This window comes from Brachypodium distachyon, chromosome 5 (assembly GCF_000005505.3).
Source record: "Brachypodium distachyon strain Bd21 chromosome 5, Brachypodium_distachyon_v3.0, whole genome shotgun sequence".
In the NCBI taxonomy this organism is placed as follows: domain Eukaryota; kingdom Viridiplantae; phylum Streptophyta; class Magnoliopsida; order Poales; family Poaceae; genus Brachypodium; species Brachypodium distachyon.
Window position 1 is genome coordinate 28,491,866 of NC_016135.3, and position 27,729 is coordinate 28,519,594.

The 27,729-nt window shown below is 45.6% G+C and overlaps 6 protein-coding genes across 8 annotated transcripts; 4 read left to right on the forward strand and 2 right to left on the reverse strand.

The window, feature by feature from the left end:
- Window positions 1-114: 114 nt before the first annotated feature.
- LOC100821676 (proteinaceous RNase P 1, chloroplastic/mitochondrial) lies at window positions 115-3,906 on the forward strand. Its single transcript, XM_003580854.4, has 6 exons — window positions 115-1,329; window positions 2,216-2,305; window positions 2,401-2,582; window positions 2,919-3,039; window positions 3,286-3,354; window positions 3,442-3,906. Exons 1-6 carry the CDS (start codon window positions 193-195, stop codon window positions 3,544-3,546), a joined length of 1,704 nt encoding a protein of 567 aa, XP_003580902.1. The 5' UTR covers window positions 115-192; the 3' UTR covers window positions 3,547-3,906.
- Window positions 3,907-4,107: 201 nt separating this feature from the next.
- On the forward strand, window positions 4,108-5,554 carry LOC100822302 (protein STAY-GREEN LIKE, chloroplastic). The gene is made up of 3 exons (XM_003580856.4): window positions 4,108-4,545; window positions 4,646-5,137; window positions 5,248-5,554. Exons 1-3 carry the CDS (start codon window positions 4,408-4,410, stop codon window positions 5,347-5,349), a joined length of 732 nt encoding a protein of 243 aa, XP_003580904.1. The 5' UTR covers window positions 4,108-4,407; the 3' UTR covers window positions 5,350-5,554.
- Window positions 5,555-9,730: 4,176 nt separating this feature from the next.
- LOC100839962 (protein CHROMATIN REMODELING 24) lies at window positions 9,731-17,026 on the reverse strand. Its single transcript, XM_003579504.4, has 20 exons — window positions 16,583-17,026; window positions 15,729-16,498; window positions 15,128-15,258; window positions 14,976-15,030; window positions 14,464-14,700; window positions 14,309-14,364; window positions 14,128-14,218; window positions 13,494-13,631; window positions 13,331-13,408; window positions 12,958-13,173; window positions 12,804-12,875; window positions 12,249-12,329; window positions 12,036-12,154; window positions 11,828-11,939; window positions 11,410-11,478; window positions 11,233-11,327; window positions 10,683-10,811; window positions 10,506-10,574; window positions 10,287-10,413; window positions 9,731-10,180 (listed from the first exon to the last, which is right to left on the reverse strand). Exons 1-20 carry the CDS (start codon window positions 16,779-16,781, stop codon window positions 10,025-10,027), a joined length of 3,000 nt encoding a protein of 999 aa, XP_003579552.1. The 5' UTR covers window positions 16,782-17,026; the 3' UTR covers window positions 9,731-10,024.
- A 1,231-nt stretch (window positions 17,027-18,257) lies between these two features.
- Window positions 18,258-21,219, forward strand: LOC100821994 (farnesylcysteine lyase). Its single transcript, XM_003580855.3, has 5 exons — window positions 18,258-18,817; window positions 19,301-19,474; window positions 19,898-20,257; window positions 20,447-20,622; window positions 20,746-21,219. Exons 1-5 carry the CDS (start codon window positions 18,338-18,340, stop codon window positions 21,041-21,043), a joined length of 1,488 nt encoding a protein of 495 aa, XP_003580903.1. The 5' UTR covers window positions 18,258-18,337; the 3' UTR covers window positions 21,044-21,219.
- Window positions 21,220-21,386: 167 nt separating this feature from the next.
- Window positions 21,387-23,655, forward strand: LOC100822611 (chloroplast processing peptidase). Of its 3 annotated transcripts, none has more exons than XR_001404911.2 (7): window positions 21,387-21,923; window positions 22,065-22,133; window positions 22,229-22,297; window positions 22,436-22,522; window positions 22,596-22,732; window positions 22,816-22,883; window positions 23,261-23,655. XR_001404911.2 is itself a non-coding variant. In XM_003580857.4 (6 exons), the coding sequence occupies exons 1-6, from the start codon at window positions 21,645-21,647 to the stop codon at window positions 23,328-23,330; spliced, it is 642 nt and encodes a 213-aa protein (XP_003580905.2). In that variant the 5' UTR covers window positions 21,387-21,644; the 3' UTR covers window positions 23,331-23,655. The 3 variants fall into 3 exon arrangements, 1 of the variants encoding a protein (XP_003580905.2); XR_001404910.2 differs by having other exon boundaries at window positions 22,604-22,732; XM_003580857.4 differs by lacking the exon at window positions 22,596-22,732.
- A 168-nt stretch (window positions 23,656-23,823) lies between these two features.
- LOC100821372 (probable magnesium transporter NIPA4) lies at window positions 23,824-27,263 on the reverse strand. Its single transcript, XM_003580853.4, has 9 exons — window positions 26,841-27,263; window positions 26,047-26,103; window positions 25,876-25,966; window positions 25,620-25,780; window positions 25,370-25,497; window positions 25,149-25,286; window positions 24,649-24,741; window positions 24,377-24,482; window positions 23,824-24,287 (listed from the first exon to the last, which is right to left on the reverse strand). The coding sequence occupies exons 1-9, from the start codon at window positions 27,025-27,027 to the stop codon at window positions 24,163-24,165; spliced, it is 1,086 nt and encodes a 361-aa protein (XP_003580901.1). The 5' UTR covers window positions 27,028-27,263; the 3' UTR covers window positions 23,824-24,162.
- Window positions 27,264-27,729: the final 466 nt, after the last annotated feature.

Here is a 27,729-nt window from a genome sequence, read left to right on the forward strand (position 1 = left end):
GTTAAAAATTGCTGACATAAGAGTTCATTCATAGACCTAAATTATCCACACTGTACAAGGTTTCAGACAAATGTGCCTCTGAAGGCTGAAGTAATAAAGGAGGTTCAGATAAGAGAAGTGACACTTGCCCTGAAAACAAAAAATTCAGATAAGTCCCCTCCAATCCCATCGTCCTCTTCCGGCGACGACACGATGCGGCTCGCTGCGGCGGCGGGGGCTCTCCGGCCCCTCTTCTTCCACCCTCACCGGCAGCCGCGCCGCCTCCTCTCGTCTCTACGCCGCTCCTCCGTCCCCTTGGCCCGCCGACGACGCCACTCCTACTCTTCCACCTCCACTGCACTCGACGACGCTCCTAATAATTCGCCCTCTCCTACCCTACCCGGACCCGGACCGCCGCCGGCTGCAGGAGGCGGCGAAGGCAAGGCTTCCCGCCGGCGTCGCTCGCGAGACTCCCCCGAGGGTCTCCTCAAGCACAAGCTGGACATGTGCTCCCGCGACGGCGACCTCCCCACCGCGCTCGCCCTCTACGACGCCGCGCTCGACCCGGCCTCCTCCCCGCCGGTCCCGCTCTCCATCCACCACTACAACTGCCTCCTCTACCTCTGCTCCAACGCCGCCGCCACCGCCTCCGACCCCGACGCCGCCAGCCGCGGCTTCGAGATCTTCGCCAGGATGGAGGCCCAGGGCGTCGAGCCCAACGAGGCCACCCTCACCAGCGTCGCCCGCCTCGCCGCCGCGCGCCGGGACCCCGCCATGGCCTTCTCCGTCGTCCGCCGCATGGCTGACGCCGGCATCCCGCCGCGCCTCCGCACCTACGGACCCGCCCTCTTCGCCTACTGCGACGCCGGTGACGCAGACGGGGCCAGCGAGGTGGAGGCGCACATGGACGCCGGAGGGGTCCTGCCCGAGGAGACCGAGCTCGCTGCGCTGCTCCGTGTCAATGCTGACAAGGGGAGAGCCGACGAGGTGTACAGGGTCCTTCACAGGACGCGCGTGCTTGCCAGGCAGGTGTGCGAGACAACCGCCCAAGTAATTGAGGCCTGGTTCCGCTCCGATGCAGCGTCGCAGGCCGGAGTGGACAAGTGGGACGCCAAAAAGGTCAAGGAAGGGGTGGTGAAGGGTGGCGGCGGCTGGCATGGCCAGGGCTGGCTCGGCAAGGGGCAATGGGACGTTGAGCGAAGCGAGATGGACAAGAACGGTAAGTGCCAACGTTGTGGTGAGAAGCTTGTGTGCATAGATATCGATCCTTCCGAGACAGAGAACTTTGCCAAGTCGCTCACTGAACTGGCGTGCAAGCGGGAGGTCAGGGACGATTTCCTACGGTTTCAGGTCCAGTATCTATCCATTCTTTCGCACCCATCACAAATCACAAGTTGACCGAGCAATAGTTTTTACATGCACTGTAGCTTTCTTTGCCAGGACTCCTTTCTACAGCATTGCCAAGAATTACATACATATAGTTCTTTCTGTTTACATCATATATCTAGTTCAAAATAAGAGCTAGAATGATGATTCGTAAGCCCCATTTTCTCATGTTGGCTCATAAAGAGCTTTGGAATGGTCAAGAGCGGTTTTTATTGTTTGGAGTGCTATACTATTTTGTAGGGGATGCATTTTTTGTTTGGATTGTGACTTTTTAGCGGATTTAGATCACTGTGAGAAACTTAATTGGGTCGTAGGAATGTAACACCCATCCGTGCCAAATTGTATCCTTTGGCTATGATTTTGCTAAGGACTAGCATAGGTAAAGAGCTTGTTTGGCCTGATTGGAGCTTCTCCAGCAAGCCATTTTGTTAAATGCCCAAGAAGCCACACCAATTTCAGCTGATATGTGGCTGCACATGGTAGTAGGACCATTCTAAAGCTTGTTGAGGCATTGGCCCAAAAATAAGCTGCTTGTTTTTTATGGGGCATGGCTGAAGAAGATGAACCAGGCCTAATGAGTTCCAAAGTAGGTTGTCGTTCATCGTCATACTCCAGAAAACTTCATGTAGCAGATCTAGGTGGTAATATCATCAGCGCTCAGCCAGCATGCTATTGTTTGCACTTTACCTTTCTGTTCAAAGTTTTACTCATAGTAACCTAAATCTGTTTTCATTGAGGGTCTGACTGTACTTGAGAAGTTTATTTCTCATGACCTTTTGTTAGATTATTTGACTGCTTATATTCTGCACTTGAAGCTTCTCTGTTTAATTGAGAACCTGGTATTCTGCAGGGCTGGCTTCGCCGGCATGGGCCTTTTGATGCTGTTATCGATGCTGCTAATATTGGCCTTTACAATAGTAAGGCTTTCAGTTTTTCTCAGGTAGAAAGACCTTTGTCCGCAAAACATTATAATTCTATACTACAATTGTTCTTGTAGGTGAACTTTGCCAATTATGAACCATGCTTTTGTTGTAGGTGAACTCCGTTGTAAATGGCATACAAAGAGTAACTAAATCAAAGAAATTGCCACTGATTATTTTGCATAGGAGTCGAGTACATTGCGGCCCTGCAATAGTTCCACACAATCAGAAGCTTATAGAGGGTTGGCGAAGTGCTGGAGCACTATATTCCACTCCTCCTGGTTCCAATGATGATTGGTGAGGCCATGTTTCCTGCTTAAATTAACAACTGGAAGAGGCATTATTAGCTGCATTGCTCAAATGAAGCCGGTATCACGTAACATAACAACTGGAAAAGGCATTAACTAGCTGCATTGCTCTAATGAAGCAAGTATTGTGTAACATAACAACTGGAAAAGGCTTAACTAGCTGCATTGTTCTAATAAGGCAAGCATCATGTTGTTTACAGAATTTTGTAAATTTCACTAGATAATTAATGGTGAGAGATGTCAAGGTAGTGATCTGGGATTGTTCTCTGTATTGTTGTCTACCTTTTGCACCTTTGCAAATCATTTATTTCCTTTCCTCCTGCAGGTACTGGCTGTATGCGGCTGTTAGTTGTCGTTCATTGCTTGTTACGAATGATGAGATGCGGGACCACTTGTTTCAATTGCTTGGAACTAGTTTTTTCCCCAGATGGAAAGAAAAGCACCAGGTTTGTTTCTCATGGCATAACTCAACAATGAAGTCTATACTTTCTGTATTTTTTTACGAACCCTTAAATAAGGTCACTTGCTCTGAAGTTTGTTTCTTACTTGCTGCTCCATTTTTAATGAGACACGAAGGTTGCTCTTAACTCCTGGCTCAGTGTTGAAGCCTCAGTTTGTGCAATCCAAAATCCTCTTCTGAATCATTCTTTAAAAAAAATTGAAACTAAAGAATCCTAGGCAACTCTCTGCAGGTTAGGCTAACATACTCGGGGCGAGGTCCTACTTTTCACTTGCCGCCTCCTTATTCAATTGTTACTCAGGTGATTAATCTTGGTTCGGAAACCAAATCTACTTCCCCTTGGGCATGATCAGGAATACATTGTCCAACAAATTGTGTTTGGGTGTAGGAATCTGAGGCTGGAAGGTGGCATGTACCAACAACGACCGGTGATGATATCGAAAACCCACGACAGTGGATTTGTGCCATTAGGAAATCACAAAGGCGAGATTGAGTGGGATGGGTTGGTAGGCTTTGCTAGACCCCATGGGGGGTGCATGAGCATAGCAAAAGCAGAGGGATTTTGGCCTAAGGTCTGTTGAGTCATGCTTGTTTAGATCTGAAGAGGATGCATACCAAAAGTAGGAAGCGCTGAGATCTTGGCTTGGGTATGTTGAGTAATGCTTGTTTAGATTTAAAGAGGATGAATAGGTAGGTCATATAGTTTAGCTCCTCTTTAGGCTAAGGATTTTGCCTGTGGAGTTACTTCACATGGTCATTTCGTAAGCAAGCAGAATTTTGTTGTAACATGGCATCTCATATGTGTTTCAAAATACGAATGTGGGTGGTTATTTACCCGAAATAATTCACTGTACAACAGCATGGTATACTTGTATACATGAGTTGGTGGCAATTTGGCAGTATATAATTTGCCGTTGGTACAGTATATTGATAACTGGCTGAAATATAAATGTCTGGAACGAGGGGCAAGGGCCAAGGAGCCGGGGTACATTACGTTATCCATGTATGTGGAGAGTAGCAAATGGGAGGATGCCATGTGTGAAGCCTGAGCATGGAGCCCACTGCTGCATCGTCCACAGCCACGAGATGTGGAGGGATTCACGCAAAGCAGGAGCCTCATTCCCAGTTGGCTGCAGCTGCAAGTGCCCACCCACCCAATCCTTCCTGCCGCCGTTCTTCTGGCCTTCCGGCTCAAGCAGCAACCACGTAGCAGCTACTCTTCTCTTTACTCTTTCCCTTGGCGTGGCAGCGGCAGTACCAGGTGAACCGGCCGGCCGGCCGGAGCAAGCAGCAGTGCAGGATGCCACCACGTCCTAGCTAGTTAGCTTTGTTTCTTGTTGATGCTGAGATTCCAATGGCGTCGCGCAGCGCCGCGCTCTACTTCTCCACCGCCGTCACCACCGCCAGCTCCGGCAGCAGCAAGAGCCGTGGCCGTTTCTTGGTCGTCTGCTGTGACAGCAGCAGGAGATCAGACCTGCTCTCTTCCTCCCTGGTACGTAAATGCGACTGTTATGTCTTGCTGCTTCTTTCTGACAACAGGCTAGCTAACACCTGCTCTGCCTGTACTGTATTTGTATGTTGATGGCGTGCAGGCCGCCAAGGTGCTGGGCGCCCCGACGACCTTCGACGCGGCGAAGCTGACGGTCCAGTTTTCCGGCGACGACCCGCGGCCGGCGTTCCCGAGGGCCTACACCCTGAGCCACTGCGACTTCACGGCCAACCTAACGCTGGCTGTCTCTGAGACCATCACCAGCGACCAGCTCCGGCGGTGGCAGCGGGACGACGTCTTCGCCGAGTGGAAGGAGATGTCGTCCACCACGACGAGCGGCGGAGGGGAGATGACGCTGCACCTGCACTGCCACGTGAGCGGCCACAACGCCCTGCAGGAGCTGGCCGCCGGGTTCAGGTACTACGTCTTCTCCAAGGAGCTGCCGCTGGTGCTCAAGGCCGTGCTGCACGGCGACGGCCAGCTCTTCGCCGACCGGCCGGAGCTCATGGAGGCCAAGGTGTGGGTGCACTTCCACTCCGCCTCCCGGAAGTACAACCGGATCGAGTGCTGGGGACCCATCAGGGACGCCGCCAAGGTAACTCTCTTCTAACTGCTTGTCTCATCTGATTGATATTAGTATATATATTGCTTCATCGCTTGATCATACCACACGATGAGTTCTGATAGAGGCCGTATGAACTGCAGAGGAACCTTCTGGATGGACGGCTCGACGAACTGCAGAGCGAGATCGCCAAGAGACGAAGGAAATGGAACATATTCCACGCACTCGTCTCGCTCCTCCTTTGATTTGATCCCCCCATCTTGTACACAAATTAAAGCGATTGTTTCGAGTTCCAGTGACAAGGGAAAATTAACAGTTCACTAGCCGAAATGTCCGTGCATTGTCACGGAACAAAAAAAAAAGCTACATTTGAAGACATGCATCAAAATTTCTTTTCTTTGGTATTCTTTGATGTGCACCAAATTTCACGTTAAAAAAGGTTTTTCCGAAGATTGCCTCTCAATTCTCACATTCCAAGAAAAGACAAATGTTCAATTAGATATGAGAATGGTCCACCCTAAACCATAGATGAGACAACTCATGTGGTGACACTTGTTATTCATTTTGAGAATTGAATTTCCGATGAACACAAAGATTTCGCAATCCTGTGTGTGTTTGCAACGGAATGACAAAATAAAATGATACACTCGAAGACATATGCATAAAAAAATTTCTTTCTCTTTTTGATCTTCTTTGATGATCACCAAACAATACTTTTAAAAAGGTAACAAAAGCAAGTGTAGTGATTGATAATCAGAGTCAATACTAAAATCTACGTCCCCATGATCCCCATAATAGAATTATGGTGTCAAATCCACCTCATTGGAGATGATGGGCTTGAGTAGCTCGGACAATTTTTTTTCATCAACCTGATAGCACAATACATTTGTGTGTGCTCATTAATTGACATATGAGTACTCTCTTTCCTACTTCTTAGATAACGAATTGATTGTATAGGTGATTCATGTTGTAGTCATACATGCTAGCATCTTCTTTGCACATTCACTCCATGAGGGAATTCATTCTTTGGTCGACTTAAGCGTTTAGCCAGGGTAGCGGGGAACGATGCGGCCGGTGAAGATAGCGAGGGGGCTACCAGGGAGTATACCTAGGCATTCCTCAGGCCAGGCTTGTAAGAGCCCGACCATCAATTCTAAAGCCCAAGCCCGGCCCGAAGCCCGATTTTCCGGAAACTCAAGCCTGAGCCTGGCTCGACAGAAAGTCTAAGGCCCGGCGCGAAGCCCAACAAATAACGGACATGAAAAAATAACAGATCGTTCCTGAGTCAGTAGCGCGCACACATACACATCAATTTTAATCAACCTCTACAACCAAGAACCAACACATGAAGTCATGAACGCACAGCAGCACATCATTAGACAACAATAGCAGCGTCTAAAAAAAAACTGCAACGGCAGCCGTCGGAAATCGTTGAAGATGGTATGCAGACGAGGGAGACGGGGCTTGCCAGTGGGCTTCAGATCTGAAAGGGATACTGTGGCTGGCTTCCGATTCGCAGCAGATGAAGGAGACCGAGGCTGTGCCGGGCTCACGCGGACGGGAGAGCGGAAGGCCGCCGTGGCTCGGTCGGAGTGGGAGGCAGACCGGAGGAGGTGAAGCAGCAGCGGGGTGCGGCGCATCGGGCCATGGGCTGCGAGTGTGCTCTGGGATTTCGATTCGTCGGCAAAACACGGGCAGGCGAGGCGGCGCGAAGCCGGACGTGCGGCGGCGGAGCTTGGCTGGAGGAGGTGGCCGGGCTGCTGGCGCTGGAGAGGTGAGAGGATAAGGGGAGAGAGAGACAGGAGGGGAAAGCTTTTTTTTTTTTAAATAATACGATTTTTTTAATCATTTTTAAAAATAATACGTGTTTTTCAAAAAATTCAAAAATAATACGGCCTCGGTTTCGCCCAGGCCGAATGCGCCCAGTCGGCCTAGGCCAGGCCGGCATGCGCTGCCCCCACGATGCAGTCGGCCTGGCCCAGACCGACTGAAGCCCAGTCGGCTTCGCCCAGGCCAAAAGGGCCTGGTGGGTCGCGGGCCCGGAATCTTTTCCTTTTTCCTTTTTTTCCCTTTCCCTTCCCATCCCTCCCGTTACCTCCCATGCCCGACCGAGCCCAGCCAGACGCCAGACGAGCGCCCCCTGCTTCTTCCTCCTCTCCTCGTTCTTCTGTTCTGTTCTTCATTTTCTCCTCAAATGCCTCCATTTTCTAGCCCAAATTAGTGCAGTTTGATCCCATTTAACCTACAAAATCGCATCCCCTACCTAGTTGGCACCCAAAGACACCTCGATCTACTGTTTTCATAGGCCATATAGAGATAATTTTGTGGTGCAAAGTTGGAGCAATGGTGGTGGTTTTGAGGAGTTTGGAGGTGGTGGTGGTGCTCATCTGGTGACTGTGAGGCCGCTCGAGGTTGGGGTTCACACGCTTCAAGGGTAAATCCTAATCTCTCACGTATTTATCCTATAATGTATATGTTTATGAGGATACGTGTGTATGTATATATAGAAGTATGTTTTAGCGTTTGGTAGTGCTCATTATTTTGGACAACGGTTAATGTCGTACTGCTTAGTATTTGATGTGTCTAAATATTATGGCCGGTAGTAATATGTTTTGATAGATTAGATTTTTTTTTGATGCTGTACTGTTTAGTATTTGACACGTATTAATATTTTAAATCTGTCGTACTGTTTAGTACTTGACGCGTCTAAATAGTATGGCCGGTAGTAATATGTTTTGATTAGGCTAGAATTTATTTATGCCGTACTGTTTAGTATTTGACGCGTATTAATATTTTTAATATGCCGTACTGCTTAGTATTTGACGCGTCCTAATATTTTTTATATGCTGTACTGCTTAGTATTTGACGCGTCTAAACATTTTTTTAGACATCAAAGATGTCCGGTGTAGTGAAGTTTGTTTTTTACTACGGTTCCGGTACTGTCTTAACAACCGAGCACGGAGCTGATCTGAGTCAGTTTAAGTATGTGGAGTTGGATCTAACGGCCCCTCAAACATGGACGTTTAGTCAGTTGCAGGAATGGTTGGTAGGATGTTTACTACTCAATCCTGAAACATACACCGTCTGTGTGCAAACATTGTGGACCAAGTCAAGTTCAAATATTTTCTGGGTTTTGAGGCCGATAGACCGGACATCAAAGTGGGTGCGCTGGTTAGAAAGTTGCGAGAAAAAAAGGAACTACACCTGTCGCCTTAATCTAGGTAGTCGCTCATGAGACCAATCCAGCTGAAGGCCAGGGTGAATCAAGTAAACCGTGTATCCGGGGTCACGGTACCGTGAAATCCGTCCAAAACCCAAAAAACGTGGGCTATATATAGCCCACGAAAACGGCCAAAACGGTGAATTTTCTGCAGCGGCCCGAAACTGCCACAAACTGTGTACCCAGCGTCACGGTACCTCAAAATTCGCCCGGAACCTGAAAAACGTGGGCTATGGCCCACGGAAACGGTAAAAATGTTGAATTTTATGTACCGTCTGAAACTACCCGAAACCGTATACCCAGGGTCACGGTACCTCAAAATCGACCGGGAACACTAAAAACGTGGGCAATCGTCGCCGAAAACGGCCAAAACATTGAATTTTCTGCACCGGCCCGAATCTGCTCGAAACCGTGTACCCGAGGTCACGGTACCTCAAAATTGACCAGGAACACTAAAAACGTGGGCTATAGCCCATGAAAACGGCCAAAACGGTGAATTTTCTGCACCGGCCCGAAACCGTTTACCCGGGGTCACGGTACCTCAAAATCGGCCCGAAACCCCAAAAACGTGGGCGATAGCTCACGAAAACGGTCTAAACTGTGAATTTTCTGCATCTGCTCGAAACCGTGTACCCGGGTCACGGTACCGTGAAATCCGCCTATAACCCAAAAAACGTGGGCTATAACCCACGAAAACGGACAAAACGATGAATTTTCTTCAGCGGCCTGAAACTGCCCCAAACTGTGTACCCGAGGTCGCAGTACCTCAAAATCGGCCCGGATCCTTAAAAACGTGGGCCGTAGCCCTCAAAAACTGCCAAAACGATGAATTTTCTGCACCGGCCCGAATCTGCACGAAACCGTATACGCAGGGTCACGGTATCTCAAAATCGGCCAAGAACACGAAAGAACGTGGGCTATAGCCCACGAAAAACGGCCAAAACTGTGAATTTTCTGCACGACAGTTTCGGGTTAATTTTGAGATACCGTGACCTGGTTACACGGTTTGGGACAGTTTCAGACCGGTGCAGAAAATTCACCGTTTTGCCTTTCATGGGCTTTAGCCCACAAAACGGGCAAGACAGTGAATTTTCACTGCGGAGTGTACGTCATGGCAGTGCAGCCAATCAAAGACCTCCACTTCCTCCGGCCACAAGGAGCTCAGGTTGATCAAGCACAAGGTTTGCTGCTACGGAAGCCATGGCCAGATGGCCTATCTTTTCTAGCTACCCTTCTACTGTACTCCAACTAGCTGGAGTCAGAAGAACCATACATGAGCTGGCTTCTGTACACAACGCCTCTTCCTCTCTTCTTCATGTCCTTGTCTTGCCCGTATTCATTCCTTTCTCAACTCTCTTTATCGTGACAGAACATTGAGGTGGAAAGAATAAACTGGAAACACTCAATTAAGCAGAACATTGAGGTGGAAAGAATTCCCATTACTGGTACCAAACCAAAATGAGTAGGAATGTTCATAGCTACTCATGCTTAAGGCATAAGGCATGGTACTAACTTGAACGAATATGTTTGTCCGTTCGACCAATTTGATACTACTCAGGCATCCCCTACTACGCACGTGCTCATAGCCAGTCACCATTTACAAACTCCCAAGGCCAAAACAATAATAGCACGTACAAGAGTCAGTCATACCTTAGTGACTGACTAACAAAATAACCCAGTGCTGCTGTTATTAATTGAGGTCACAGGATCTTGCGATCATCCAAGCAGATCACTTCTGTTGCACCCTTGGATGCCGCCGACTCGGGAGAAGACTCGATCACCGTCAACTTTTCATCCAGATCATGTATCTGCTTCTTTAACTTGTCTCCACGGTCAGGCAGCCTTGACACCAGTGTCTGCAACAATTGGTTCATTCTTTAACATCAGTTTACCTTCTCTTAGATGAAGCAAAAGAGTAATGGTTAATCTATCTAATGCAAAATAAAATTTCAACAGATTTACCGTGTTTGCAAGGGTTTGCGACAGTCTGTTGATTTTTGCCTTGATTTCTTCAGGGCTCTCTGAACTTGTGTTGATTGGCGAGTATGTTCTAGGAGTGAATTCCTTTGGCTTGAAAGCATGGGCAGCCCTACATGAAATACATGTCAGGTTAAAGTTAGCGGTTGCGCTTAATACTAAGTAGATGCAATCCACTCAGTACTAAAGATCAACAAGGCTTACCCATTGGCAACATAGTCAGATGAGGATGCCTTGTACTGCCTGCCCATCATGGGCATGGTTGGGGGCTTGCTGCACACAAAAAACATCGTAACTGCTATTAGATCAGGCCTGGGACATGCCTAGCTAATGTCAGGAATCAAAACAAGCGAGCCTTTTGTATAAGGCAGCAACACTCACTTGTCCAGTGCCTCGTTCTCACTCAACGTAGGCAAGATTGCTGCTTTGGTAAATAGGAGGCTGTGATGGCTCACGCCCGCTATTCCTTGTTGCTCTAGAAACAGTATGTGCTCCCTCAAGGACTCATCCCTGCAAAATGCAGTAAACTTCTCAGCTGAGAACATACAATCAGGGATGAAGCAGCTCCCTGACCAGCTAAATCATTCAAAAACTTGGTGTTAGATTTCTCTTTGATGCCCCATATCATCACACCTAAAGAACTAAATCCTTCTATATATCAAATTGTCTACGTAACTCCAGGGGGGGCTCAGACATTTTGGTGTGCACACTCTGCATGATTAATACTAGGTAATAAGAAAAACCAGGTCCATTCCAAATTTATGTTTTATAAATGTATTTATCTATGTATGAAACCTCAAATAGCCAGAGTGTTGATTAGACCAAGTATGCAAGGGATTATGTTAACAAACTTTTCAAAGTGTCACTCTGCCGGCTCATCGAGATCAAAGTATCTCTGCCAGAATTAATAGAACAGCAGTAAACGTCTTACATGACAAGTTGCTGTTCATGCTCTTCCTGCAATTGTTTCTGCGTAAGGGAAACATCAAAACCTTGTTCTGGCAGACTAAAGAGCTCTTGAATGTCCTGAAGATACGCACAAGAATTAGCATAGAATTTGGTAGGACATCCAGCAAGCAATGACAAGAAATGGTATCAGGATCATTACCCTCTTGCTGAAGTAACGTGTTTGTTCCTTTTGCTCCGTGGCTGTCCTAAACAGAGCCCCTTTGAAAACCTGGAAAAAAGTATTATATCATTCAAGGAAGTGGAGGTATAGAACTTGAAGCTAAAGATTTCGTATGGAGAACATTGGAGTGCACAGTAAAAAGTGCCACCCAACCCTGCCTAGACTGCCGAGTTTCTTGTCTGAAAGAAGTCGAACGCGATGAGAATTTATCAAAACTTCACTTTCTTATAAAAACAAGTTTGAAAGCAAGGATCCAAATATCACCATGTAAATTGGGATAAAGAAAGTGTATGCATTTAACAAGGTTTCCAATAATGGCTTTCAAAGAATTAGATATGAACAACACAGGTCCAGGGGATAAAAATTAAAAACTAATAAAATATATATCATATTGAACCTGCAATTTATATATTTTCTCTTCAATGGTTCCAGACGTCATCAAGCGGTATACAATCACATCTTTGGTCTGACCAATTCGATAAGCACGATCAACACTTTGATTGTCCGTACTGTAAAAGAAGATTGTGTTAACAAACAAACTTGATGTATGAAGCATTCTATGAAACAAAAGGAATACGCTCGATCAGGAAGTGGCACTGTTTGACCTTGGATTCCAGGCAGGATCAACTACTATGACACGAGCTGCCTTGGTGAGCGTAAGTCCAAGACCACCAACTTGTGTGGTCAGCAGAAATATTTGAGCTCCAGGACCCTCTTGGAAGTCCTGGACAGGCAAATGCACAGTATGTGGGGAAGACATCAGAGATAATTGAGATCACCACACAAGCCAACATAAAAAGGGATAGCGGAATAGGGACCTTCACAATCCTTTCCCTCTCTGAAATCTTGGTGGTACCATCAATGCGCAAAAACTTGTAGCCCTCTAATAATATAGCTTCCTATTACAATAATTGAATGTGCTAAGTTAGTAGGCCAAAGTTACAACACGGTAAGCATCCATATATAAAAAATGATGATAATGGACATATACTCAATAGAAATGGAATTGTAAATGGAGAGTACAACAGCAGCTTGATGCATATAGGCCAAGCAATCGCTGCTGTTATACGCACTCCGATGCCAGCAGTAGATCAAGGATGCCATAAGCCACTAGTCATGCAAAAGCTCATATTATCAGACCATTTGCTCTGAAGTAGTTTTACTTCATTATCGACAAAGAATTGAATATGATGTGCCTCTTCTGGTGCAAACATATTGTGTAAGGCCCTTAGTTATAGTAATTAGTAAGGTGTGCATGTGCTGCAATCTCATTTAAGAAAATGGTAATAACTCTGATTCAAATACTGCATATCACAAGAAAATGGCATGCACTGCAAAGCAAACGGGGGGAGCAGGGCATGTAAAGAACATACCTGAATAAGATTTAGCATTTTACGAGTCTGAGAAAAGATTAGAACATGGTGTCCCTCTTCAAGAAGTTTCCTCTGCAACATTAGACATTAACCACTTAGTTTGGCAGATAGATTGCTGACAAGTAACATGTGCATGCATCAATGAAATGCTTACCAACAAGGACATGATAAAAGATAATTTGCATGAGACTTCCTGATCGACTTGCAGTGCATCATCATCATGAGCCATATCTGCGAGGTTCTTGGCCATTTTTTCGACCATCCCAATTTCCTGATTATTTAATCCATCCATGCCCTCCATGCCTTCCAAGATGCCCTCAGCGGCTCTCTTAGTCAATATCAGTGGGTGATCACATATTTTCTTCAATATCTGTTGAAGAACAGAAAAAACAAGAAAAAAAATTTAACAGCATAGCACCAGAGAACATGCACATAATGAAAAAATGATAAATTAAGGCCACACAATTAGAAAATGCCTCCCATAAAAAATATACTCCACCCATTTCATTTTTCAAGGTCATGCTTACTGTGATCGCAGCCAAGGGTGATCCTTGCATTGATGAATGAACTAGCTCACTGTTCAGAAAAGCTTCGTATAATTGCCTCTGCAGCCATAAGAAGATAAAATTGCCAAATTGTCATTAGCCAATTACTCGACCAGTATTGTATCAATGACACCAAAATTTGTACCTGGCAAGCTGTTAACTTCAGCCAGATAATTAGCTCGTTCTTCTTAGAGAGCTTTTTATCATCTGTTGAACCAGTGTCAAGGAAAACTTCACTTTTCATACGGCGCAAGAAGTATGGCTTTATCCGTTCTCTTAATTCCTGTGAGGAATAGTCAAGAAACAAATAAGAAAACACAACTTATAACAGGGTTGGTATGGCAGACTTCAGATAATAATATGGAAGGATGAGTGATAACATTTCAACAACAAAATGCAGCAAACTAAGAGAGTAAGAGTGCGACTAAAAGTGGACATTAGTTAGCCTGGAATCCAAATGCAATTTTGTCCACATTACTTTCACATTTCAAATCAGAGATGGATGTGATACATTGCTGATATATGAATACAGACTACAGTGTGTGTGTGTAATTTCTCAACAAAATGACAATGACAAAAAGTAATGTCACACATATGGAATATACTCCAAAAACCATGACATTTTATAATACCAAATGCCAACATAAAGGAACATCCTGTTCTTATCCAAAGGTCAAAAAGAATGAGGAAACGTCAAAATTATTCGCCCACAATAAGAAAAGGAAAGCGGAATTACGTATGATCTATCTCTTGAACATGGACACAAAAGAGAATATTACCTTTGCCACATTTGATCCTATGTGCTTCTCTCTATTGGTAGCACTCTTGTCATTTCCTCGAAGGATGGGCAACTCATATCTTGTTTTGAACCTGCAATAATCTAGAGAAATAAATAACAGCAAATGGTGCAAGGTAAAGCAACATTGCTAATGCAGGAAAACAAGAGAGCAAGTGAATTACTCATCCTTATCACCCAAGATTTCCGGGCAACAGAAAAAGAACAAAGCCCACATTTCCTGTAAGAAAACACAGGTTTACTTGCATCAGTAATAAGAGCGCAAAGCATGCAGGAGCATATAAACTACAATGTTTTAGGAATTTCAGATAGATGGTACCTTCAAGTTATTTTGTATAGGTGTTCCACTGATGACAATGCGATGGACACAAGGTATTTGAAGTAAACTCTGGGCCCTCTGTGTTTTGGGGTTCTTGATGATATGTCCCTCATCAAGAATAACATAGTCCCATAACCTCCCTTCCTCCTCGTCATCAGCATCATTGTAGAAGTCACCTCTCATCAGCTTGTAGTTGTTCCGGACAATATCGTATGTCGTTAGTAGGATACCACCCACCTGTACAAGATGATGAGTTTGTTTTTGCGGGGAAGATGATAAGGAGTTAAAATAGCTGTTGTGACTAATTAAAATATCTTTATCTTGAGATAATAAGGCATTCTTTTAATCGGGTTTTGCACTTGCAACAGAAAAAATGGTGCTTATGCAAAAATGAGTCGCTGCTCCAATTTAGTGGTTCGGACTACCGGCTATTACAAAATCCAAGGTTGAAAGAAGCCAGGATATGAATAATCAACAGAAGACATTTATGTAATGAGAGTGGGAAACCAGACCCTGAAGGCATATTGAAGCTCAGAGTTGCGAATATTCACGCTGGGACCAGAGTAACTGCAAAAGAAAAGGAATCAATTGGCAACAATTGACAGGACATGGCATCAATTTGAGGAAGTTATAACTTATAAAGATAGGTAGTAGCAGATCCTACTCTCTGATCTTCTCTTTGAGGCCGACAACTGAAAGTTCTTTCATCCAATGGGTTAGGAGTGTCTTTGGAGCAACAACCAACACTCTCCTGATTAAACGGGAATGAAACAATCCAGCCAGGAAGGCAGAAACCTGCAAGATAAAAATAAGGACGCAACTACGTTAGCACTCAAATTGCAATACTTCAGAATATACTGAGGCTGGAGGAAACAAGTGTCAAACACCATGAAGTTCGGTAGGAAACAACTTTTTATTAAACACGTGTAGCAAAAAATGAAGTTTATTCTTCTGTCATATGATGATGGCTTTCAGTTCAACAAATGCAGAAACTACATAGCTCAAAAGATGCAGGTGTTTTAAAAAAATTCTCTAGTCTGCTACCAAGACATGAAGGTATTCACCGTAAGAAAAACAATGCTTCCGGTGACACTAACACTGAATATTTACAATCCTGACATATGTAAGTGCTTAAATAACTTGAATCAATGGCAGCACAAGATATTCCCATGAGTCTTGTTATGATCAAATGGCAATAAATGGGACGTGAGGACTAAAACTAAACAAAATCATAATAAAGGAAGGGTTCGAGTCGTTAGACAGACCTGCATGGTTTTGCCAAGTCCCATGTCATCACCAAGGATCCCTCCAGTTCCCCTGCAATGAAGAACCCAAAGCCACCTGAGCCCCTCACGCTGATGGGGGTAAAGCATCTTGAAGATCCTTCCCGGGAGCTTGTACGGCTTGGCCATCACGCCGCTTCCAGTGGGCTCCATCTTGAAGTCCTCCGTCTTCTCCCAGCCAATGTCGTCCGCATCGGTGTCACGGTTTTCCTTCTCCTCATACGCACGGCCCCCCGCCTCCTCCTCCTCCTCCTCCTTACGGTCATCTTCATAATCCAGAAAGGATGAGGGCTTTGATGCCCTTTTGCCAAACTTACCACCACCATAAGCTCCCGCTGTGGTTTTCTTCCCCTTGTCGTTGGTCTCCTGAGCACGGTCAGTGAAGGCCGAGGAGAACAAAGTCTGTGGTTTCTTCACCTTCTGGACCACAGTGACCTCATCAGAGCTAGAGATATCAACGGGTGAGGGGGCTCGATCTTCATCGGTCGATTTTGCCCCTTTGTGGGGCAGCGAAATGTCGTCATCTAGGTTGTCGATGGCGCAGGGCAGCGGGGCGACCTGTGGCCTGGGCCTGGGCTTGGGCCTGTCGACAGAGAGGGAATCGAGGCGGGTGGTGAGGTCATCGAGTATGTCGCGGATGTTGTCGCCCTCGTCGTCGGCGTCGGCGTCCGGGGAGGAGGAGGAGATCTTGCAGAGGCGGCGGCGGCCGGCGAGCTTGACCTTCCTGTCTTGGGGCTCCCCTGCGACTTCCTCTGCGAGTAATAATGGGGGAAGAAGAGAGTTAGAGCGGGTGGGATGATGGAGTGGAAGGAGGAGGAAATAGATCGATCGATTACCTGGAGGGGGAGGAGGAGGAGGAAGGGGATCGGGGTTAGGGTTTTGCGGGCGCGGGCGGCTTTGGGCCAGGCGGAGTAGACGGTCGTTGAGGCCGTTGGGCGTCGGGGCGGCGAGCGGAGGGTTAGGGTTTTGGCGATGCGCGGTGGCGGGCTCGTCGTCTAGGTCGTCGAAGAAGTCGAAGGATGGGGGAGACGCCATGGATTCGCCTGCTGCCTTCCTTTCTTCCCCTGTGGATTAAGGATGAAGAGGAAGGCACGGCAAGCAACGCAGGGGAATGAATGGATTGGGGGCAGGGAAGTGAAGTGCGAGACGAGTAGGGGAAGAAGAAGAAGAAGAAGAAGAAGAAGGGCGGCGGCGGCTTTTCAAATTTCGAATTCCTCTCCTGAGTCTCCTCTCCTCGCAGAAATCCAACGGGACGGAAAAGGAGGGGGGAGTTGCTCTTGCCAACGGAAAGGAGGTGAAACCCTAAGTCACCTAAAACTCATTAGGGCAAGTGTCAAGAAATAAATAAATAAACTTACTATTTTCTCCGTCAAACAAAAAGATGTCTCAATTTTAACTAAATTTGAATGGATGTATACACTAAGTCATGTCTAAATACATCCAAATTTTGACAAACTTAAAACATCTTTTGTTGGACGGAGGAAGTAGGGTATTTCTAATCTTAAGACGGAATAAAACACTCATAATGTCTAACGGCTGTCAGGGCCTTAAGTCGGACTCACCTATCATTTCATCTTCGCCAACTTCTACATTTCCTTCTTGCAAGTCACCAATTTCTCAATTGTTGTGGACTGCTCTCCTCCATGTTTCTATACACTACTATTCATGTCTTGCGTCAGAAAGGACCGAGCATGGTCCGTGTGAAAAGGTGGTGGCAAAACTTTCATCCAGATGGGATGATGCTCGGAGCAGTCCAAGTGGTGAGTTTGTGAAATCACATGGTCCCATGCATGGACAGCTCATGTAGGTAGAATATTTACCAAACAAGCAATTCCTGATGGAAAAAAGGTAAATAAAAACGGGAATCTGTACCTAACAAAATTATGGAAATTGCATCTTGACCAAAATCAAGGAGGACAATAACAAACAACAATTTTTCATTGTGCATCATATCCCCCTCCCCTTGTATTGCGACATGGAAACTACGGGACATTGTTCATGCCAATTCCGTTGATCATCTTGGACCTCCCTCCCTCCTTGCTCTAGACCACCTCTTCGGCTCGCAACTCTTTGTGTGGCTGTCGGCGCCATCATCAAGGTGGGTTGCTACCACTGCGATCGTACATTTTCTCTAAACACGAGAAATGGCTGCCCACACGTGCAATGTGAATTTCTCGGCTTTCATTATTGGCAGATCAACAATGGTCGATTGTCCCCTCTCACTCATTCATTATTTTCTCCCATGCTTTATTCCTCCTCTACATCAACACCCTGCTATTAACTCTTTGCATACCATGGTTAATCAGAAGATACGTAGGTTACATTGAAAATACACACCACTATGCGCAACTCGTCTGGAAAGTACATTGTTTTTTCAATAAATATAGATTGTTATAATTGCTATTTTGTATATTCTTAATAGAATAATATTTTAGTACATATAAATAGTATTTTAATACTCTTCCATTTTGAAAACAATTAATTAAGTGCGTCGTCGCAAGATCAAGGAGACAAGAGAGACGGAGGAGGAGCGAGTCCGGCGTGGCGAATTTTTAGTTCTTGGTCGTCTGCTACAGTAATCCCCATCAACGATGCTGCCCCTCCTCCTTCTCCTCCCCTTCCTCCAAGCCACCACCGCCGCCGACGACATCTGCATCGTGGGCAGCGGCATCTCGGGCTCCTCCACCGCCTTCTTCCTCACCAACTACACCTCCTCCGCCCTCGCCCTCGCCGGGGCCCAGCTCCGGGTCTTCGAGCGCCTCGACAGGGTCGGCGGCCGCCTCGCCACTGTCACCGTCGCGGGAGACGAGTTCGAGGCCGGCGGCTCCATCATCCACCCACGCAACCTCCACGTGCGCCGCTTCGCCGACCTCCTGGGCCTCGCCGCCAAGACCGGCGGCGACGACGACTGGCTCGGGATCTGGGACGGCGCCCGCTTCGTCTTCCAGACGCTCCGCCCCGCGCCGCCCGGAAGCTCCTGGCTGCGCCGCAAGCTGTACGGCCTCCTCAACTCGCTGCTGCTGCTCAGGCGCTATGGCCTCTCGCTGCTCAAGATGGACAGCTTTGTGCAGGTTCACTTCGCAGTTCGCACCCTCTTCCTTCTCTTCTTGCCTCTGTTACTATCCATTTTTTATGGCCGGGGTAACAAATTGCCGGGTCTCCTTGGAATTCGTATGTTAGGAGTGAAATGGTACAGTTCAATTAACCGTGATTGCAGTGGCACTTCGGCATCTCTGTAAAATCCATATGTATGTTCAATCTGATCATTAATTGACTTCTAGTTTTGTTACTCCCTCCGATCCATATTAATTGTCGAAACATTACATGTATCAAGACGATTTTTAGGCATAGATACATCCATATTTGGGCAAATTTGAGACAATTAATATGGATCGGAGGGAGTAGTATATTTAGCCATTTTGGGTGAATATGATTGCGTTCTTTACCTTACTATAAATTACTAGCTTTGATTTTCATTACCTTTTTCTCATCTGAGACAAATAGATGAGTACTCACTAGGTTTCACTAACCGTGGTTCACGAATTGTTATGCAGGAAATGTTGCAAAAATTTATGCTCTACTACAATGGATTCGAGTCCCGGCCTGTGTTTGACAATGTCGAGGACATGCTCAAATGGTCAGGCCTGCATGGGCTCACACGCAGGACCCTAGAGGAGGAGCTGATTGATGCCGGGCTGAATCATCAAACTATATCAGAGCTTGTCACTGTATGATTCATTTTTTTCTTCATGTAAAGTCATAGCCCATGATTTCTGCATTTGCGTCTTTGCGATATTGCCGAACTGTTCTATGCTCTGATAGTTAGTTCCATGTACTTGAATTACTGCCAATCTTGAATTATTCTGTAGCATTTTCCCAATGTAAAGAGGCATTTGATTCTCTTACATTCTCTAGGACCAAACACTTAAATTCTCAGCAGAGCTAACTAGTTAAACATATTATTAGTGGTATATTAATCAGGTCTAATATGCTCATTGTAAATCTGAAAGATGTAGCGTGCACAACTGAAAAATATCAATTCAACAACTTCTGAAGAAACCTTACTCTTGCTGATAATTTTTTTTTTCAGAATCACTTGCTGATAATTATGTTCCTGGTCCTCCTGGTATGATGTCCCCTATCCTTGACAGGTGATAACAAGGATAAACTATGGACAAAGCGTGAGTATAAGTGGCCTCGCGGGCGCTGTGTCTTTAGCTGGCTCCGAGTCTGGATTGTGGGCTGTCAAAGGAGGCAACTGGCAGCTAGCTGCTGGGTTGCTTAAGACTGCTAACGCCACCTTGCATCTCCAAGAAGGCATAGATTCAATTTCTGATGCGGGGGATTATTATGTTCTGAAATCCAATAAAGGGCATGAATATAACTGTAAGGTGACGATTCTTGCAACACCACTTGACGAGGTGAACATTACCATTATCCCTCCAATCTCCATTCCACCGAGAAAGATGCAACACACCTATACAACCTTTGTCAGGGGCCTCTTGAACCCTGTAAGTGTTATTACACTTCCTTCCTATATGATTTTGAGCATGTCTGCAGGTTTGGGACTCAAATTGAATCTGCTACAAGTAACTAGTAGCCTGTTAACTTTAAGTTGAGGAAGCACTAAACTTGTCTGGACCTTTGTTGGTTATCACAAGAGAAATCACTTTGTTCTGCTATTTGTTATGTTGATGCAGAAATTCTTTGCTCTGAGCTCAGTGTCTGATCTTCCGAAGCTGATAGGAACCATGGAGCTCCCTGATATCCCTTTCTCAAGCATCTCAGTTCTGAAAAAGCACAATGAACATGACATGACTTACAAGATGTTCTCACGTGCGGAGATGGATGACAGTTTGCTGGATCAGATCTTTAGGTAATTTCTTGGATATAATAGACTTACATCGTAGTGATTAAAGGAGGCATGACTATCTTGTTAACTGAGTGAGATCTTTACTGAATGGTTGATGTTTCTGTATCTGCAATGCACAATGTACAGCACACGGGAAGAGACCATTCGGATAGACTGGCCTGCTTATCCACACTACCAGGCCCCAGAAAATTTTGCGCCGATAATACTGGACAGTAAGCACCTGTACTACGTGAATAGCTTTGAGAGCGCCGCTAGCGCCATGGAGACGGGCGCTGTTGCGGCAGAAAACGTGGCGAGGCTCGTCATCTCGAGGCTGACCCTTGGCCTACGAGCTGGTCTCTCGTCATCGGAAGGCACTGCTGGCAGTCCGCCTCATATCAAGTCGTTCGCCGGTGAGGAAGGATCCCAGCGTGTAGAGCTGTGAAAAATGCTGAAGATTCATGATTTGTTGATGGACTCATTGTAGCTATTTTTGTTCAATTTTTTCTTCTTCTTTCTGTTTCTGTGAGGGACACTACATGTTACAGACTGGGGAGTGTGGGTGCCTATATTTACAGTCCAGCCTAAAATGCAATACAGGATCACTACGAGCTTGTGAAATGGAAATATAGAAGGAATCGTCGCATCATTACACCAGCTGGGGCAGCCGGTATGATATGAATCGTTCAGATATGCTGGGATACAATCAGTGCTTGAAAATTTGAACATTGACTTTGTAAAACACACGAGCACTTGAAATCCAAGTACTGGAACAAGGGCTGTCCCCGCTCAAAAGAAGAACACACACACCTGACCAGAGTGAGTGTGAACACAGCAACCAGGCTAAATTAGCTGGTCTCTCCTCGGCCACAGCGAAAGAGCAGCAGACTGGCTTGGCTAGAGTGGTAAAAAGAGTCTTGCTGTGGAAGGAAACCCCAACCTTAAAATTACTCGTATTTACTTTCCAGTCTTCCTTTCTCCGCACCGCACCCCACTCCTCTTTCCTAGAAATTCAAGAGAGCAGAGGAGGAAGCCAGAGGGGATCCATGGCGATGGCGTCGCCGCGTCTCCTGCGGGGCCTCATCGCGCCGCTGTCTCCGGCCGATTGGCTCCCCTGCCACCAGCTGCTCGCCTCCGCCTCCCTCCTGCAGCAGTGGCTCCCCTGGCTCGCCCTCCCGCGCCTCCGCTCCCCTTCCTGCTCCGACGGCTTCAAGCTCCTCCTCGTCCTGCTCCTCGTCTCCGCCGCGCTCGCCGAGGTCCGCTTCGTCGCCTCCTCCTCCATGGCCCCCACCATCCGCCAGGGCGACCGCGCCGTCGCCGAAAAGGTATACTTGCTTCCACTCTCCTCTTTCTCATCTATCTAGCTACCAAATCTCCTTTGATTCGACGCGTGCTTTGGCTCTGCTGGGATCCGATCTGCCGTAATTTCGTTAACCAAAGATGGAGCATTTTAATTTGTTCTGCAGGTTACCTACTTTTTCCGGAGGCCGTCTGTTGGCGACATAGTCTTCTTCAGAGTTCCCACGGCCTTGCAGGTTCGCTTTTCCTTCTCCTTCGATCTACTCGATCCATTACTACTTCCCTCTTCACATTCTGATACTACATTGCACTCATTTTTTATGCGTTTCAGAACTGCGGTATAAATAAAGATGTGGTATTCATTAAGAGGGTGCTTGCAACCCCCGGAGATTTCATCGAGGTAAACTGTTACTCCATCTCTACTCCTACTAGTACTTACTGTCGCTTATGAAATTTATTCATCCTTGCTGATTTTCATATGCTGCTTAAGCAAAAGTCATACGTATCTCCAGATACCAACATTTTACCCTTTTTTAAGGTCCGACAAGGCCAGCTTATTGTTAATGGTGTTGCACAAAACGAACATTACACCGCAGCCCATGGATCGGACACAATGGAAGCCATGGTTTGTTGCATCTCTTTTTCTCTCTGAGTGAGCATTGCCTCCTTGAACAACATTGAGGAGTTGCTATTGCCAGGTCCACAGATAGATATACCCAAAAGTTGCTAAGGGTTAACGCAAATGACTATTGCAAGAAGATGACCAAAAGTGGCATGGCTGCTCCGTGTTGTTGACTTCTTGAGTGCCTCGTTCTTATCCAACGGGCCTCGGATGGTGGATCATCTCTCCCTCCAATTCTTGTTATCTGCTCCCATCTATGCCACTATCCCATACTAAAACCATCCATCATCCTGCAGCGCCTCCCTGAAGGCCATGTATTCGTCATGGGTGACAACCGTAATAACAGCTGTGATTCTCGTGCCTGGTAAGATTCACATCCGCACCCACTCTAGGTCCCTCTTCCTGTGCATGTATTATAACTGATTGGTCATGTCGTAGTTATGCTAAAAAAATTACTACTTCCGTTGAGGAAATCCTGTGTTGATAGATCTGTGCTTTGGACTAGATCCACTATCCAATTTATGGATGCCATGATAAGCATTGGATATGTAGTGATCTAAGAGTAGAATGACCACATATGTTTGCTGTTGCCAGAATGTGCTCTCAGGATTTTCTCAGTTACAGTTGCTTAATTTTGGTTGTAGTGACTTTCAATTAGTTTTTTGTAGACATCGTTTGGGAACTACTCGTAAAAAATGAAACTGGAACTAGTACTAATCGTTGTGATGCTTGTGGTAACAGGGGACCTCTTCCTATTGGCAACATTGTTGGGAGATACATGATGTCCTTTACAAAATCCTCTTTCCAATAGCCAAGGTGAAGACTGAAGAGATTTGACCGACTCCCAGCATTGCCGAACGTACCCTAGATGATGCCATTCAGTGTGGTGATATCGAGCTATGTTGGGCTTCGAGCCCTTTTTCAATGTGTTGTAGCATTGTATGTGTATGGTACCTAATCCTGGGGGGAACTATGGTGACATCTGTCTCTGTTGTCACTCACCCCGGTTGTCAGGTGTTGAACTTGTTGGTAGAACCTGCAAAATGTACCTAAAGGTTACACGTTATAGTAACCTTTGCTGTCGAATATTATTGGTAATGTTTATTGTGCCTGGAATGCAGCTTGAATGCACTATATATCAGTATGCAAATAACCTAATGATTCCTTGTTGCTTATAGGTAAATCTGAGCATGGAGATGGTATGATTTTATCTTGTGTTTTGACGCCTGGAATCACTGTAATAGTAGTAGCTGTGTTTCTTATGCAGTTGTTGAGGATGGTTCAGATTCTGTCCCTTGGAAGCGTTTAACAATAATGGTATATCAACTTTTTCTGAACAAGTATAACACAAATTACATCTGAGCCAAGATGTTTATCTGCACTGTCGTATTCACTAAAACTATTTCAACAAAAATGTAAACTATGTTAAATTTTCAGTACCCTGCTTGATCATCCATTATACAGCACTACAGAACAAGACAGCATTTCCAGTCCAATTCTAAGCTAACCACCTACAAGATACCCTGGGGCTTAACAACAAAGCTGTAAAAACATACGAAATGACACATGTTAAACAGTTCTGAGTACAAGTTTGCTCCTGAGCATTTATCCCCAACTCGGTGAAAAATTTCAGCAAACAGGCATCAGTATGGTCCTCGGAATGATTCTGATGATCTGAGAGGGATTCCTTCACTATATTCATCCGTTTGCTTCGGAGACCGCATCGATGAAGAGGTTGGAAGACGGAATGAAGATGAGTTTGAAAGCCCTACAGTATCACATAACAGATGACATGAATTCAGAGAATGCAGCAACAAAGGAGCAACAAACTGACAGTATGGTAAAAACTCATATCACCCTCAGCCATGTCCTTTGTTTTGTGAAGTAGAAACGTCCCCGAAAGGATCGTGACGAAACCGCACATCTCTGTCACGATCTGTGTTGGATTTTGCCTGTCCCAGTCCTGCACGTAGGTATAAAATGAAATGACACACAAAGGAACAAACTGAATGTTCTGACTTCAAGCATCTGTGATTGGAGTGTATGGCTGGAACTGCTGGACAGATAGTACTTCAAAAAGATGTCATGAAGGACACAAAAGATTAGCTTAAGCAGTTGAACCATCATACCTTGAACATGATGACACTAGCCAAGATGGTTAGAGATGTGAACATGGTATAATATATGGGGGATACAACTGCTGTATTAAATGTGTCAAGGGCCTGCATTAGAGGGAAAAACAGTTGGTCATTTTTCTTAGACAAATAATAATTGCTTGGTTAGGCAAGTAATACCATTTTGAAACTATTTGCTGACCTAAGACATTATCAAGCAGCATGCAGGAAATCCATTTCCACTAACAAAATGCACCATTTATGAATTGGATTTAAGCAAATCATGTTTCCATAACACAACATTCACACGACTTCCCCAAGAGACCAAAATCTATTGGAAATTCTGAACATTCTACTGATACTGATGTATTAGAGGAGTGAAAACAATAGAAACGCCATTTTCACAATCCGGTTGGTTTATATCTTGTAAAAGTTTGAGAACTCTAATCACCCCCGTATTATTCTGGTATGCTATGTCATGGATAGGTGGTTTAAAGGGAGGAAATCAAGAATACCTTGTTCAAATAATTCATTTGAGTAATGACGCATGCGATGACAACCGTAGTAAAAGCCCATGTCTGTGGATATATGAGTTGGTTTGTTCCAGAAAAGGTCACCTTCAAAGCTATCCCAAGAGCTTTTACACTCATGACCTGCATAGTTTAACCAACATGGTTGCACAATGTACGACTACAGAATGATAAAATACTAGGATAGGAAACTAAAGAGCACATACCGAGATGGAACCTACAAGAGAGCAAACACCGATATACACCATGACATGGGTCTGTCCATAAAGTGGAACAGACTTGTACACAAGTACGGCAACTATAGCAAGTACTATGGCTACATAACACACGAAGGCTGAAAAACAACAGCAGTTGGTTAGGATTTTTAAACACATTGAAGTTGATAATAAGTGCCAGTCCAAGGAACATTCAGAAAATGGCCAGAAGCAGAACAATGTAATACGGAGTAGCAAATACCTGGTTCAGTAGCCAGACCCCACACTTCTGTCACTGACTCAATTTGACGCTCTGGAGGGGCATGAAGAACAATTGTAGTGGATCCTACAACACATAAGACACATCCAAGAATGCCGAATATGTGCAGCTTCTCGCGCAGCATTACATGTGCAAGTACAGCACTGCAATACGGAGAAAGAAAATCACAAAATTAATGATGAAAACAGTAGAAATCTCAAAAGATAAAACACAGAATAGCACAACTGAAAAGTCTTGCCTGATAATTATGCTAAGAGCACCAAGAGGAGTAACCAAAATAGCTGGTGCAAATGCATACGCTGCAAAATTTGCAACTTCCCCAACAACCACTGCAAAAGAATATAAAAGTACAGACAGCACGAAAATAAGCTACCTATAGAAATAAATAGAACTTGGGAACAGTGCTTACTTGTTATCATGCCAACCCACCAAAGAGGCTCAAATAAGTAAGAATAACCACCAACCCCTGTGATAACATGGAGCACTAGTACTGTTAATACGCATTGAGCACAAACACTAAGGAAACAACTGATACAGAAGTCCACAAGATTTTTTTATTGTTTTGCAAGAGCCACGAGATGTTGTAGACATAGTCAAAGAGTATCTAAGGATATATTAGTGTCAGAAAGTCTGTTCAGAGAGTTTCGCCACACATAGATTAAACAACATAAATAGCGTGGACCTGGAATTAGATCTCCATGCAGCAGGAAGACCACAATACAATTTTGAGCATTGTATACATATATCACAAAGATGTGCAATAACTAAACATGATTAACATCGGAAGGACAAAAAATGGTGTAAACCTCTACGTTTTAGGTGAAACAGACCTACAACACATTCAGTGCAAGCAAAGAGCAAGTCATTCCAGTTCTGAATATAAGCGATGACCTACAACACATTCAGTGCAATCAAAGAGTAAGTCATTCCAGTTCTGAATATGCGATTGGCATGAAGGGAGGCTCGTGTGTACGAAGTGCTGAGTTGGGAAATTTCTGTAATAAGGCTTGATTGAGGCCACGATAAAGCTCCAAATTGTGGCGTGGGCAGCCACATGAATAGTGGAATCTGCTCTGGAATAACGGTGCTAAACACTTATGCGGCCTCAAACTTGAGGTGCGAGTGCTGAATCGAGAATTTTGATTGTAATTTTGTTTTGAGGACTCTGAATTGCGCATGAGCAGAAGGGGAATGGGGAGTTACCGGCCCTGACGCCGGAGGAGGAGGCGGCCTTCTTGAGTCCCTTCTTCTTGATGATGAAGCTGGCGCCGATGAAGAGGCTGGAGGAGAGCGCGAGGATGAGCCCCTTGACGTTGTCGGAGGACATGCCCGTGTACCACCTCCCGCCGGCCGAGGAGGCGGCAGCGTCGGCGGCGGAGGCTTCATCCATGCCGACCCGCCCTAGCAGCACCAGGAGGAGGAGGAGGAGGAGGAGCGAGGTGGCGTCCTCATGCGGATCGTCCGGCGGTGGCTTCTGTGGAGGAGTCGGAGTCCAGCAGGAGAGAAGGGTGAAGCGCGGCGGGCGGCCTGGATTGGGAGGAGATGGCGGGAGCGGCGCGGTGAGGGTTCGTCGTTGTTGGGTGACTCGCAATAACTGTTGGACCTGACTACCTGCCAGCCGTAGCCGTGCGGTAGCTTACCTATCTGCCGTACCCTTCCGGCCATCTCTCTTTTCGGTTCCGTCGCGAACCGAGCCCACAATCCCCGCACGTAATCATTCCGAGCGTGCACAACAACCATTCCGAGCGCGCACAACAGAATTAAGAGACCACGTGTGTCTCACTTGCATGCATGCAAGTAAAAACAAGAACGATGATGCATGTTCACCTCAGCTAAGATTCCTTCATAATTTGAAAATTCAAAATGTTTTAACGCTCAGACGACGCAACGGATTTACGATCCGTTTTTACCGTTAAGTTTGTGACGACGAGGGCTTCAAAAGTAGACCCCACTTGGATATGTTTCGACAACTTATTTTCCTAGCTTAAAAGTTACCAACCACTAATACGTGAGTTACCAAACATATGCACAATAAGTTACCGGCTTAAAAGCTAGATCGTCACTCGAACACCTAGGTAACTTGGACATCTCG

Excerpts from the sequence above, each read along its gene's own strand:
- LOC100821676 (XM_003580854.4), top strand. The coding sequence starts at position 193 with ATGCGGCTCGCTGCGGCGGCGGGGGCTCTCCGGCCCCTCTTCTTCCAC. Across the intron at positions 2,583-2,918 it reads CCTGGTTCCAATGATGATTG|GTACTGGCTGTATGCGGCTG; the intron begins GTGAGGCCATGT and ends TTCCTCCTGCAG. Across the intron at positions 3,355-3,441 it reads CTTATTCAATTGTTACTCAG|GAATCTGAGGCTGGAAGGTG; the intron begins GTGATTAATCTT and ends GTTTGGGTGTAG.
- LOC100822302 (XM_003580856.4), top strand. The coding sequence starts at position 4,408 with ATGGCGTCGCGCAGCGCCGCGCTCTACTTCTCCACCGCCGTCACCACC. Across the intron at positions 4,546-4,645 it reads ACCTGCTCTCTTCCTCCCTG|GCCGCCAAGGTGCTGGGCGC; the intron begins GTACGTAAATGC and ends GATGGCGTGCAG. Across the intron at positions 5,138-5,247 it reads CCATCAGGGACGCCGCCAAG|AGGAACCTTCTGGATGGACG; the intron begins GTAACTCTCTTC and ends TATGAACTGCAG.
- LOC100839962 (XM_003579504.4), bottom strand. The coding sequence starts at position 16,781 with ATGGCGTCTCCCCCATCCTTCGACTTCTTCGACGACCTAGACGACGAG. Across the intron at positions 16,499-16,582 it reads TCCTCCTCCTCCCCCTCCAG|AGGAAGTCGCAGGGGAGCCC; the intron begins GTAATCGATCGA and ends TATTACTCGCAG. Across the intron at positions 14,701-14,975 it reads AGCTTCAATATGCCTTCAGG|GTGGGTGGTATCCTACTAAC; the intron begins GTCTGGTTTCCC and ends CATCTTGTACAG.
- LOC100821994 (XM_003580855.3), top strand. The coding sequence starts at position 18,338 with ATGCTGCCCCTCCTCCTTCTCCTCCCCTTCCTCCAAGCCACCACCGCC. Across the intron at positions 18,818-19,300 it reads AGATGGACAGCTTTGTGCAG|GAAATGTTGCAAAAATTTAT; the intron begins GTTCACTTCGCA and ends ATTGTTATGCAG. Across the intron at positions 19,475-19,897 it reads CTATATCAGAGCTTGTCACT|GTGATAACAAGGATAAACTA; the intron begins GTATGATTCATT and ends TATCCTTGACAG.
- LOC100822611 (XM_003580857.4), top strand. The coding sequence starts at position 21,645 with ATGGCGATGGCGTCGCCGCGTCTCCTGCGGGGCCTCATCGCGCCGCTG. Across the intron at positions 22,298-22,435 it reads CCCCCGGAGATTTCATCGAG|GTCCGACAAGGCCAGCTTAT; the intron begins GTAAACTGTTAC and ends CCCTTTTTTAAG. Across the intron at positions 22,884-23,260 it reads AGCTGTGATTCTCGTGCCTG|GGGACCTCTTCCTATTGGCA; the intron begins GTAAGATTCACA and ends TTGTGGTAACAG.
- LOC100821372 (XM_003580853.4), bottom strand. The coding sequence starts at position 27,027 with ATGGATGAAGCCTCCGCCGCCGACGCTGCCGCCTCCTCGGCCGGCGGG. Across the intron at positions 25,967-26,046 it reads GTGGGTTGGCATGATAACAA|TGGTTGTTGGGGAAGTTGCA; the intron begins GTAAGCACTGTT and ends ATTCTTTTGCAG. Across the intron at positions 24,483-24,648 it reads CTAGTGTCATCATGTTCAAG|GACTGGGACAGGCAAAATCC; the intron begins GTATGATGGTTC and ends ACCTACGTGCAG.